This window comes from Diabrotica undecimpunctata, chromosome 2, assembly GCF_040954645.1.
Source record: "Diabrotica undecimpunctata isolate CICGRU chromosome 2, icDiaUnde3, whole genome shotgun sequence".
NCBI classification, from domain to species: Eukaryota; Metazoa; Arthropoda; class Insecta; order Coleoptera; family Chrysomelidae; genus Diabrotica; species Diabrotica undecimpunctata.
This window is the reverse complement of record NC_092804.1, coordinates 66,002,448-66,016,907: the sequence shown is the minus strand read 5'-3', so window position 1 is coordinate 66,016,907 and position 14,460 is coordinate 66,002,448. Positions and strand designations below refer to the sequence as shown.

The following is a 14,460-nucleotide window of genomic DNA, read 5'->3' as shown; positions in this document are numbered from 1 at the left end:
CAGCTGTCAGTGTTAGTAGTGTCAGTGTCAAAACAAATTTACAGGGGTTAAACAAAAGTTGTTGGGATGCTATTTTCTCATGGGATTTCAATACATATTATTGAAATTATTATTATATTGAAATTGAAATTATTATTATTTCAATATTATATTTAATGTGAATTACACATAAATTTTGTTAAAAATACGTTTATTTTGACGTTTCGATTTCCAATTAGGAAATTGTTCTCAAAATACAATAATTATTTTTTGTGTGAGAGTGAAAATCTTCTAAAGACCAGGTGAATTGTACCTAGCGTGAGTTGGATTATGATTATGAGTAGATGGAGTATATCCGAATGCATTTCCTCTTTTCGGGAATTTTCCCCCCGGATGCATCCATGGTACCCTGCCTACCAACTAAAGCCATTCTCGGATTACGCGCTTGGTACCTACGTCTTTCCAGACCACTCAATCGCGAGCGCAGCCTTCGTTTTCTATTCGTTTTTCTTTTTTTATTTATCTGTATGTTTATGTTTTGTTTGATTTATATTTGTCCTTGCTGTCTTCCTCCTTCTGAAATTTCTTTTTTTTTATAATTTTTGTTATTTTATTCAAAACATGATTATTTTTAAATCGTTCTTTCCCCTTCCCATAACCGTCACTATGTCTTACGCTCTGAATATGCCGACTTTTTCCGTACATTTCGGGTCTATATTCATTAAATCTTTTACATTTAAATACACAATGCTCGGCTGTGTCATTAACTCCACAGTCAACACAGTTTCCATCCTTTTCTTTACCTATTTTTTCGAGATATGCTCTAAACGATCCATGGCTCGTTAGAAATTATGTAAAGAAGTAGTTCGTGCTCCTGTAGTTGCAATTGATCCATTTCTCCACATCCGGGATTAGCACCCTCGTCCACGTAGTCCTCCGTTCATTTTTCCATTCTTCTTACCACATTCTTATTGCTTCTCTTTTTTCTTCTCTATTCGCTATTCTTACCGTATGTTATAGAATCATTCTTTTGCCTGTAGTCTGTGGGTCAAGTCTCTGACGAATAGACTAATGTAGAATTATTATATTTTTATTATATTATGTCGTCTAATAAGAATAAAAAATTGAATAATTTTTAAACTAATTGGTAATATTTCCGCTATAACTTGTAGAGCTACAGTCGAGACCGTTCGGTATGCGTAGACGACCCTTAACCAAGCTTTCCTTTATGTTTTTTCCAATACTAATTTATGTTTTGTTTTTTTAGTACTTGATGGCAGATTGGTGAAGCATATAAAATTGTCGAGTGAACAACTTCCATGAGGATTTGTCTTGTTCGTGCACTAGGTCCTTCTATATTAGACATAATTCTTGCTTAAATATTTGCTTACAATGAATCATGACGCCCGAATATTTCCCCATTTTTACTGGAAATATTCTTTTTCCTTCCAGTATGAAGGAGATCCCTATCACTTGGACCTAGGATTGCTTCTGTCTTATGTGAATCTAATTTTAGATCTCTGGTTTCTATCCAACCTTTAACTCTTTCTAGAGCAGTATTTGCTGAGTTCATGATCAACCAATTATTATTCCACAGCTCAGGAAAGGATATGTATTCAAATAGAAATTACAGAAACCCTTCTAATTAATTTTATGTGCCTCATTCATATTGACAATTCAGACATATACTTATTTTATATTTTTAAAATAGATAACTTTAAAATTTTATTATCACTATTTTTGAAATGTGATCCTAGAACAACTTTATTGGAGAATAGTTCAATCAATTAAATTAAATTAAGTTAGAAATACCCGTCAGAAAAGTAATAGTAATTCAATTGTGAATCATGGGGAAACTACAGGAAAAAATTCTATGATACTATCTTCAAATGATAAGAATTTGATCTTACAATTAAGTTTATTCTTAATATTAACATCAAACTCTAATTCTATATGTATGTGAATTTAAAAAATAAATGGTCCTATATTCTTTCTATTTTATTGACTTACTAATAGTGATTTTTTTATTAATTGGCTTCATAGATAACATAATAAGAGCAGATTCTTTGATTTAACTCTTTTTACCATCTGTTTCAGGACTATACATACATATATATTTTATTTTTTGTGTGTTGCATAAATATACAACGATGACGGTTTGCCGACACGCGAATAATTGTCCACGCGCGAAACATGGAAACTCTAAGTTAATTCCGCAAACTTCCAGCGATTGGCTTTGTGATTTGTGCATTGCCATTACAGAAGCCTAACGCGTGTGAAATTGTAAACGTTTAAACAAATAAAATACGCGGGATCAAGACATCCTGTCCTTTGCATTTTCGATGCTCGTTGCCTCAATAACATTATTCATTACTATTTTCACAGTCAGTCTCGTTTCATTGCACAGTCGAGGTTGATTAATGTTACGCAGCATAATGACAACTAATCCTATTTTAAATTGAAAATTGTTAGATCGAACGTCAGGCATTCCAATGAATTCAAAAACTCTGTTGGGTAGTTGACTATGTCATCATGTTATCTTGATTTATAACTGAGTCAACTGATCTGAACGAAAACAACTTTGCTGGCATGAAAAATATATTACAACCTGTTCTCTGTCCTATCGAATTTACATATAAAATTTCATAAAAAAAGTTCAAACCGTTTCGGAGGAGTATGGCAACTGTGGCTCTGTGACACTAAGATGGCAATTAAATAGTGATTAGTAAGGGTTAAAATTAATAGCTAGGTATATGTATATTTTAATACCACATCATAAAAAAAATGTTTGGGCTAGACCACTCTTACCCGTTATTGATATGAAAAATATATTATGGCCGATACTCTTACCTACCGAATATACATATGAAATTTCATAAAAATCGGTCAAAAGATTTTCAAGGAATAAGGCTACTAACTGTTGTGTGACACCAATATGGCAATTAAAAAATAGGGTTTAATAACAGAGGGGTGAAAATTACGAACTGTATATATTTTTCACATCAAAAAAATTAAAATAAAAAATTCTGTTAAAAAATAAAAAAAAAAATGTTTGGAGTGGACCACCCTTATTCCTTAGGGGTATGAAAATTAGCGACCTATTCTCAGACATACTGAATATACATATAAAATAAAAAATTTTGGCCAGCTATAAAATAATGTAAAATTTGTATAAAAATCGGTCCAACTATTTCGGAGGAGTGTGTCAAATAACTCTGTGACACTAATATGGCTATTAAAAAATAGGGGTTAGTAATAGAGGTGTGAAAACTAAGGGTTGTATTTATTTTATATTGTTACATCATAAAAACCTAAATAAAAAAATTTAAAAATAAAAAAAATGTTTGAGGTGTACCAGCCTTACCCCTTAGAGGTATAAAGAATGGATTAAAGCCTACTCTTAGACCTACCCGATACACCTGTAATACTTCATAAAAATAGGTCCAGCCGCTTCGGAAGAGTATGGCGACTAACATTGTGACACGAGAATTTTATGTATTATAGATTGATAATTAAAATTGATAAAAAAAAAAGTTGTTTTAATGGCAATAAAACTTGAATAAAAGCAAAAACATGAAAACAATCAATAGTTTTCCGTTTCTTGTAACCTTTTGAATTAATGGGTGATTAATTAACGTGCACCATTAAAACTGTATAAATTGAATCTTTTATTAGCACTTGAATTGCTTTTTGCTTTTTTTTGCTTACTTAAAATATTTTTGCTTTAAATGAGTGTGTACTATATTTTTAGTGTAATAAGCGTATTATTACCATTCATCCTTTCTTTCATTGAACAATTTTATTTTAAGCAATTACGCAAATTATTTTAAAAAAACTTGTATTTGCTTGTATGTGAATTAAATAACCGGTATTATACAACTTAGACATAATCAAAGAAGAATAAGTCAATGTCAAAACGAATCAAGGCAACCAACTTGATAAACTTAGGAACCTATAAAATTGAATATTTTTAGTCTGTCTTTTTGTTTTGTTTGAAAAGTCGTTTTCGAGATCGGGGGACGAATATTATTCTATATTTGAGACGTTGAATGAAACAAAAACAGAAATACGTAATTCATGAAGTAGTTTCACACCTATATTTAAAAGCTAGTTGTATTTTAATTAAATTCGAATTAATTGGCGGAAATAATGAACCATTGACGTAAATAATGGTCAGTGATGTAATTAAAGTCCCGAGTTTCGATTAATTTCTATTAATAGTGATTTTTACGATGTGATTAAAACTCAAAGAAGAAAGGGCATTTGGAAAAGCTCAAAAGAAATCAATAATTCGTCTCAAATGCGTGCGCAATTCAGTTTTTAATAGAAAAATTAACTAGAAACCCAAGTCAACAATTTTTATTTTTATTTAAAATAACCTAAAACAATGTGTATGTTTTTAATGAAGAAAACAACTTCGGTACTGCAACATTTATTATAAATTAATCGCTATTTTTGAGTGTACGAGTTTTATCGTTAAACTAGTCTTTTAATTGCAACACACTTTAGTAAGAATTATGGGTTCAACAACTATACCTGTTTTACTAGTCACTGCGAATGTTGGATCTATATTTGAAGATGTAAGTAAACCACTTATTTATGCATTCTTATTCTTAATTTAGTTGTAAAAAATAATTAGAAGACACCACTTATTTCGTTTTTTATGTATCCAGTTTTTGCAGATACAATTTCTATAAATATGTTAAAATAACTTTAATGATGATAATTGTATTATTCTATACGTAGATTTAGCTTAATTTAATATATAAATATTTTTAAAAAATGATGAACGGTAAAGATAATTGATAACTTTTAAAATTCTAAAAATTGTAAACAAATAATGGTAGAAAACATTTCAAAAAGTGTAATTTCTATGGGTTATTTATTGTTCAATATATCATCTGGTCATTTATAAAACTTCTTAAAAGCACAAGATTCCTTTGATTAAAATGATTTTATATTTAAACTGTGTATGTCCAACTGGTTTCAGACATGTACAATTAGCAAATCAGAATGAGGATTATTTCATATGAAAAAATGAGCAACCAGTATATTTATTCCTCATTCGAAAGATACTAAGTTCAGAAAAACACTAGCAAATAATTAAATTTAAAAATCCTGATACTTATATAATTAATTATATTAGGTACTCCAAACAATTATAGCACCTATAAGATATTTTGGGAGCTGGTGATTCAAACTTATACTCTTAATTTCCTTGAATTTTAGTGGAGACCAAAACTATATTGATATGAAAATAAATCTGCCAACTAATGTAATTGAGAAAGCTCTAAGCTGATACCAGTCTGGTTTCTCAATTTTAGCTGGGGCTAAACGAATTTTAAGTGTGATATCATGTGAGAAGCCTGTCTTCATGGCCATTCTGACAGTTTCAACAGTCGTTGTTACATAATGCTCTAATTTTAATTCACTGGTAAACATATATACAATGAAATATTTGTTTCTACATAATTGTGAGAATATACCAAATGATATTGTATTAGAATTGAAGTTTTTATCTTATTTTTTTTCTTTTGGTATTATGACTTTGCTAATGTAAAGGAGTCCCTAGAGATTTAATTTTAAATATTGTAAATGTGTTTTTGTATGTCTAAAGATCTCATTTAGAATACATTTGTAATAGTTAGTAAAATCTTATAAGGATAAAACCTGTTTGGGTAATAAAATAAACAAGTTATTGAGTAATGCAAATTTTTTTTCTTGCATATTGAATCTCACAACATAATAAAGTTTAATTATGAGAAATATAATTTTGGCTTGTTAAAACTTTTGAATATGATCATATGAACATTGAAAGGGCTATTTGAATTAGTCAAGTAGTAGATGTATTTCTTCTTTAAGTAAATATTTTTTTTCTGTTTTGATATTTGACAGGCGATTCAGTGCTTGTTTTGCTGCTCACAACATTCTCATTTTTTAACATAGTATGTCCTTTATCACCCACAGCTCTCACAGTTAACAGTCTTTTGGTACTGATATGTACCAAAAATAATGTGAGTGACATAGCATACCCCCTTTTCTCTTTTTATATTCTTTGTAAATTATCCATTATTTACCACTATCACTCATACAGTACATGTTAAAAATACACTACATGTTAAAAGCTAAAAACTAATAAGGTACAAACAACAGGAAAAATAATATTCCTTTAGATAAAAATATAGATGCTTTGTGTGCACTTTAAAAGATGTTAAATATGACAATTATGTAGCACATGTGCTAATGTCTGATTTATTTAATTTATTTAGTCATTAACACATACTCTAATACACTGTCATATTGAATATCTAGTTCAATGTTGCATACAAAGTATCTATTTAACTTTTTTTAGGAATATTATGTTGCCTGCCTTCTTTATCACTTTAATTCTAATTCTCAACACAGTATAACATATAATTTAAATCATAAAATAGTCAAAAAAGGCTTTATTAAAAATTGCAATTCACCAAAAGATATACAGTAGACTATAACGAGAACTGAAATGGCAGACTAATTACCTTGTTATAAGTGGATCCCGTTATATCCAACAACATTAATACTGTGCATACATATGAATATGTAGTTTTCTAAAACATTAACTTTCTATAGTGAAGCCATTCGGAGCAATATAAGATGCTAATAAATATTGTTTGAATGGCGTTTTTGAAAAAAAGTTGTTCACTTTTATTGTCAATGAAATACATTAAAACAAAAAAGAGTTGTTTACTTTTATTGTCAATGATATTATGTTAAAACAAAAATATCTGTACGAGTACTAGAAACCAATTCGCTAAGAATTTTGCTTAGTTGAAAAGATATGTTGTGGAATGCAAGTTTTAGATTCCCCATGTCTCTCTTAACACCTTTATCAACGTCTGTTTTTGCCTTGCAATTCTTAGAAGGCACAGATTAAAGCGGAATTCTTGAATTTGGTTTCGAAAATTAGTCTACGATTTTATTATCAGATGTCGCTACATTGCGTCTATACGAAGCCATGTTATAGTTGCTTCCTAAGACAGAGAAGAATTATTTCACGTTCAGAGCGCTTGCGAAAGCCGTTCTGATGATGCCTATTGGGCTGAAATACATATAAACGGATGCGCAAGCTCCCTATACGTGAAATAAAATCTTAACTGTCTTTTCCTTGTTATTTCGATATACTCTGTACGAGTACTAGAAACCAATTCGCTAAGAATTTTGCTTAGTTGAAAAGATATGTTGTGGAATGCAAGTTTTAGATTCCCCATGTCTCTCTTAACACCTTTATCAACGTCTGTTTTTGCCTTGCAATTCTTAGAAGGCACAGATTAAAGCGGAATTCTTGAATTTGGTTTCGAAAATTAGTCTACGATTTTATTATCAGATGTCGCTACATTGCGTCTATACGAAGCCATGTTATAGTTGCTTCCTAAGACAGAGAAGAATTATTTCACGTTCAGAGCGCTTGCGAAAGCCGTTCTGATGATGCCTATTGGGCTGAAATACGTATAAACGGATGCGCAAGCTCCCTATACGTGAAATAAAATCTTAACTGTCTTTTCCTTGAAAAATATCTGTATTCTCTAAGTCTGTATAAAGCATCTGCAATTGGAAGAAGTCTGTCATTTTTGACTGCTTTAAATTGTCCAGTATTCTATCTATCGTATTTTCTAAAGATGTGAAACAGTTTTATGCTTCTTCATTTGTGTTTTTCTTTGGATAAAGTGTCTGACAACCTTTAAAACACTTTCCACATCTTGTCTATTAGGACCTTATTAGGTGTGAATGGTCACCCCCTACAATGACACTTGTGAATCATAAATTGTAAATTTCCAACTAAGAATCATAAATTGTAAGAATTTTATTGCGGACGGCGCAGTTAAAAAGGGTATTTATTTATAGCTACGGCCGGGCCAAAACGTAAAAAACACGTTTTTAATCTTACTTTATCTCGTTATAACCAAATTTACCTCGCTATAGAGGGTTATAGTTCAATAGAAATTTCACGAGACATCTAATGTACCTCGTTATAAGCGAAACCTCGTAATAACCGTGTTCGTTATAGAGTGAGTATACTGTATTTATATTTATTCTGAATGTTTAACTTCAGTCCATACTCCTTGCATATTGTTACTACTTGATTTAAATTTGTTACTTGCTACTTGACTGTTTAAGAGATTGGCTACTTGCTAGTAGAACCTTATCATCTGCATATCATAGGTTGTTAATAGAGACAGTTGATTTTTATTCCAATTGGGTTGTCCTGTAGTACTTAATCAAAAAATGTTTATGAAGTATAGGGCACATATTTGCTGAGATAAAATGAATATCTATTTTTCGTTCACAAATTGTTGAGAGCACGAAATATGCCTCAAACTCATAAAACGGTCATAAGTCATAGGCGTTCCTAAGGTGTTTATTCATTAAATAATAATATAATGTTTTAATACTGTTATATATAATATTGATAATATTTTAATACTAATATATTTAGCAAAAAAACAATTAAAACTTTCACGACTAATTTTGGTTATTATATTATATTAATAAAAATAAGAATTTAACCATTAACAATTTTGTAAATAAGAATACCTTATCTCCTTTGGATATTTCAATACTAATCTTCGCGTTTAATCACTTTACTAGAAAACCTGGAATTCATATCCGAAGGTACTATTCGTTGCAAGATAATTAAGATGGAATTCCCCAGATTTTTAATAATATAATTATATTCGAAACTTAACTTGAAAGGGTGAAGTTATTATGAACGAAAACAATTTTTTTGTTTAGTACGTTTTTGATCGCATGTAATTTACGGCTCGTCGGTGTTTCCACGTCTACGGCAGTAATTAGCGTCTCGAATATTTCTTTTGCGAATTATATGCAGTGCGTGAGTGATTTTTTATTCCATATACCTACGAACATATACGTACCTTTCGCTCGTGCTCGTTTTGTTGGATTGTTTGTGATGGCTTCATCATCAAGTTTTACACTGGTACTGTTGCGTACAGTCAGTAAGTCTGTCTATTCACCAAGAGAGAAGACTATTGTCCTGAATGTTCACGATGCTCTGGTTTCTCAGAATCCCACAAACACTGTTCACAACATAGTCGAAAGTTGTGCCAACATGACTGGTGTAGGAGAGTCAACTTTATATAGGTTCCTATCAAAAAGAAAAAAACACGGTATAGCTAACCCAAACACAAACGAACACTTAAAGAGAGGGAAAAAGCCTATTGAAATTGATGAATTTGCCAAAAATGGTATTCAAAGGAAAATTCATGGATTTTTTTTCAAAAAAGAAATACCAAACCTAAACAAAATTTTACAAGAAGTTAGAGACGACCAGGATTTGCCTCATATCGGACGAACTAAATTGTGGCAAGTTTTAAAAGAATTAAATTTCCGGTGGGAGAAATCAGACCGAAAATCACTTTTGATTGACCGGGAGGAGAAGATGATGTTGGAGAAGAAATTATCTAAGATTCATACGAAAATTCCGGGCTGAAGAAAGGCCCATCTTCTACCAGGATGAAACGTGGGTAAACTAAGGTCATACTCTAAAAAAAATTTGTTCAGATAAAAATATATTAAGCTCCAGGCAAGCCTTTATGGAAGGTTGGTCTACTGGTATCTCCCCACCTTCTGGTAAAGGCAGTAGATTAATAATTTCTCACATTGGCAGTGAAAAAGGATTTGTTAAGCATGGTTTGTTGGAATTTCATTCCAAAAGCACAAAAGACTATCACGAGGAGATGACAGCTGATGTTTTTGAAGAGTATTTTGAGCAAATGATTGAACACATACCACCAAATTCAATTATAGTATTAGATAATGCACCTTATCATTCACGACTAGTAGAAAGACTTCTAACGAATGCGTGGAAGAAACAGGATATTCTTGACTGGCTGCGGAATAAGTATCTGCCTTACGAAGATGGAATGGTAAAAGCAGAACTTTTAAAAATTGCCCGGCAACGCAAATCTAGGTTCAAGAAATACGTAGTTGACAAAATGGCGGAAAGGCGAAACATCACAGTCTTTAGACTTCCACCCTACCACTGCGAAATAAATCCAATTGAACTCATTTGGGCACAAATGAAAAGTTATGTGGCTAGAAAAAATATGTCATATAAAATACAAGCTGTACGTGAATTGTTATACGAGTCTTTATAACATATTACAAAACAAAACTGGAAAGATGCAGTAAGACATGTAATAGAAGAAGAACAAAAAATGTGGGATGTTGATAACATAATTGATGCGACCGTAGAGATTATTAACCTAATTATTAACCCTCAAGACGACTCGACTCGGATTCCGAAGTTGATCCTATTTATTTTGAATTTGAATAGTTTTCTAATCGTAATTATATAAGGTAAGTAATAGTAGTTGTAATCGTGGGTTTTAAAGGGGAAAGGCGCAAAATGTCGCCTGTCAAAATGTTCAATGTGTTTTAAATGTATCCAGTTTTTTCAAATCCTGAGAAAACTAAAAAGCATTTTTGAAAAATTTAAAGGCAGAATGAAATATTTTTTAGAATAAATAAAAAGTTTCTTTTGCATGCAATATTTTCAATTAAAAATTATATTATATTTTCTCTTTTATTTTCACCCCTGTTACATAACATATTAAAATAAACATTGTAGAAGTTTTCAGGGACTTTCTGCCCTGAGTAATAATGTAATCTTTCATTCTGCGTTTAAATTTTTCAAAAATATTTATTAGTTTTCTCCGGATTCGAAAATAATGGATACATTTAAAACACATTGGAAATTTTGCCAGGCGACATTTGGCGCCTTTTTCCTTAATTAAATAAATGTATCTTTTACAAATGGCAAGAAACTTTTTATTTTTGAATAAAATAAATAAGTTTTATTAAAAAATACAATTTACATAAGTACAATTTAAAAAATATATTTATTTAGTTCAAATAAATGTTTCAATCATATACTCTACGACACTGGTCGTTCATCTCTAACCATTCAAAATACCCCCGTAATAGGGTTATAAGGTATTGTATTCCTTCAGATATAAGGTGGGTTAGTCGAAAACGTCTTAAACCGTCAGTTTTAGGTTGGTTTTTACTATTATATCGTATTACCTATCCTCTCTGTATTTCAGTTTTCTAATTAGGGTTAAACTTGTAGTGAGCTATCAGCAAATTGTGAACCGACTGTATATGATACACCCTCGTTAATTAACTGCTTCCCAAATTCCATGGTGGACACTAATTTTCAGGACTGGTACGTCTTAAACAAAAAATTCCAATGGGATTACTTAGAGAAAGCGCCCTTGCAAGACAATCATTCAGGTTTAATTGAAAATTAAATTCAATAAATAAAAAGTTGAAAAAAATCAATTTTTTCTACCAATTTTTGCATGTCAAAATTAATTTTTTGACTTTTGTTTCTAAAAAGCAGTTAATTGTCTGGTAAGGGCGATTTATTTAAGTAATCCCATTGGAATTTGTTTCAGATGTGCCAATCCTGAGAATTAGCAGCCGCTATTTTTTTTGAGATGCTAACTAAATTTTTTTGTTTAATTCAAAGATAAAATACTAGTATCAGCATTTGCCACCTCTTCTCTTATAATTTTTACTTCAGAAAATGCCTCTGTTATATCACATTGCATGGGTAGGTTATCATGAAATAATTCATCTATGTACTTTTTCCATTTCATAAGTTTTCGTTGAGTACCATAAATTAAATCTCCATTTCCAACTGCAATGTTACCCCCAATTGCCTTCCAGTGTTTCTCTAATCCTTTAGTGAAGATGGGATGGGTCATTGCCTCTGATTAAATTCTTCTATTTCCTTGCACTCTTAAATAACCTTTCTGTGTGTTCTTCATATTTGCCTCCTTTTTGTTTTGTGTTTGGTTGGTTTTCTTGGAACCATTAGCAACAGTGCTCTTAAATACCTTTTATGTTCTTCCAGTTTTCACACACTTCTTCTGTCTGTTTTTCTTCATTTAATCCTTAAAATTATTTTCTAGTCTAGTGTGTTAGAGTGTTACTAATCTGAAGCACCGTTTTTTTTCGGCATTAAGGAGTATGCTGCTAATTCATCTTCCAAGTAATCTCTATTCCGCACATTTAATACTTGTTTGTAATGTACATTTTCATTTGTAAGAATAAAGTCTATCATTGGTTTGTGTCCTCTTGTGTTGGTAAAAGTATACTTGTGTTGATCTTTGTGATTGAAATATGTGTTATTAATTCTGTATTCATTCATTCATTTTCAGTGATCTATAATGATCACTATAAATCTTTTTGGTATTGTAGCCACCTCCTTATGGAGTTCTTCGTAGAATTTAACACGGTTTCCTTGCAGTTTACAATTCTTACGCCCGGATGTAATTATTATTATTATTATTTTTTTGTTCCGTTTTTAGTTCGATCATTAGAATTCGCTATAGTCTTTTCCAATCTACAGTTATCCTTATCAGTTTTCAATGATATTTGTCAGTTTTTCACTATAAGGAGGTATTCTGCCCTATTAAGAAAGAACCCTGTATCTCCACTATAGCGAGTTTTGAGAAAAACGCGATTAAAGATTTTTGTTTAATCCCTTGTGCTTTTGGTACAATAATAACACAAAATCATTTAGGGTAGAGTGTGTAGCATCGTAGTTAACTTTTTTTTTTTTTTAAATTGCAAAATTACCGTATGGACATTAGTTATGCGACTTACGGTCTAACAAAGCAAAGAACTATGTCAAGTTTACTTAGCTAAAATCACGTGTTCTCCAAATTTGTCTTAAGCTTGATTTTAACTATGTAATTATTATAAAATTTATATAACTGCTTCGAAAGGCAAAACGTTTAAATATTTTAATAATATTTTTTATGAACATTTGTTGAATAAAACATAAGTATTAACGGAAAACGTTTATTTAAAAATACAAAATGAAAATTATTATTAATTGGAAGTTGGCAATTCTTCCCAAAATTGATGGCGGTTCGCCGGTATAATTTGACCTATGTTTTTTAATATTTGCTCTTTTCTCTTCTTAGCTATCCCAGAAAGTTTCGTCACAGGTGTGGGGTCGTTTATCCCAGATTTTAACACTGGCCTGCAAAAAGTCCATCTCTATCAACTCCTCGCTATCGTCAATCTTAACGTGTAAAATCTTGCTCTCTCTCTTCACAATTACTTTAACAATTTGTGATAAGGTAAATACGTGACTCTGTTTTCTTTAATTTTGACTGTGATGATAAGTCTTTCCAGATAAGAAAATCGGAAACCCCCCATTTCTTTCACCACCACACGATTCAAATTACACGTTTTAACGGCCTCGACGAAATCATGATAATCATAAACATTTTCTTTAACGATATTTCCACTTGGTGATGGAAACTATTAGCGGTGTTGCTCTATTCCTTAGAAAAAACCTCGCATATCGTTTTATCCTACGTTAAAAACCCGTATCTGCTGAGCATATACCAGGTTTTTTCTACGAAGCGTTAAATGCCAGGTTTAATAGTAATTTTTTGGCGTTTACGGGGAAACTATTTTCTTTCATAAAATATTTAGAAATGTAAAATACGGGTTTTTCTCTATGTGAATATGTTATATAAATCATAATTATTCATATGGTGCAAATATCCCAATTTTTCAAATTTTGGAGATACGGGGTTCTTTCTTAGTAGGGCAGTATTCGCCACTGCTGTCCTTTGCCTTTTTTTCGTTTCTTGGGTGATGCAGATATCTTCTTCTTAACGTGCCTTATCAAGTTCCCTTGGCGTTGCCGATTAAGTTGTTCGACTCTCCGTATCCCGATTCATCCTCTGACATTCTTTAACCCCGAGGATTGTTAAAACAGACAGAGTAATGTCAACATAAAAAGAAGAAGAAGAGAAGAAGATATATACCATTTAATCATGCATTTCCGAAGTTGAAATTTCAAGTTATCGTTATGGAAGAGTTACCTCATTTTTAAAGAAAGTTGCACTAGCCATTTCAATTGTATGTTCTATCTCTTTATCTGGATCTAATTGTTCGGTAATATAACAATCTAGATATTTAAAATTGGATACTCTCTGTATTGGTTGTCCGCCTACTTGTAATTGTGTATTTTGATAAGGTAAATACTATGAATTTTGTTTTAGAACAATAAAATTTTAGTCGTATCTCTTGTCCCGTCGTCTTAATGGACTTTAAAAGACATTGCAATCCATTTAATTAATTATTTATCAGTTTCCCATTAATTTTTACACCACATTCAAAGTTGTGCAAAGTACCTTTAAACATTATATCTGAATATAAATTAAACTTTAGTGGGGAGAGCATACAGCCGTGTCTGACTCCCTTTAGAATCTTAACACTTTTCTGTCGACTTCCCATTATTACGAACGGTCCCTGTTTGATGCCAATATAATTTTTCAATGATCCTGACGTCGCGGCTATCACCTCCTGTATCTTTTATCTGTCTTGTGATGTTTCAATTCTTATACCAATTCCTCGTCCTTGTTATCCAGGGCTCTTATTTTCCAGGTCATC

General features: G+C 31.2%; 1 protein-coding gene across 4 annotated transcripts in view; it reads left to right on the top strand.

Moving 5' to 3' along the window:
• The first annotated feature begins 3,966 nt into the window (after nucleotides 1-3,966).
• Nucleotides 3,967-14,460, top strand: part of 5PtaseI (inositol polyphosphate-5-phosphatase A) — a 130,959-nt gene continuing 120,465 nt past the window's right edge. For all 4 annotated transcript variants that reach the window (XM_072523046.1, XM_072523047.1, XM_072523048.1 and 1 more), the window contains exon 1: nucleotides 3,967-4,559. In XM_072523046.1, the coding sequence (XP_072379147.1) occupies nucleotides 4,497-4,559 (63 nt within the window). In that variant the 5' untranslated portion in view covers nucleotides 3,967-4,496. The remainder of the gene's footprint in view (nucleotides 4,560-14,460) is intronic.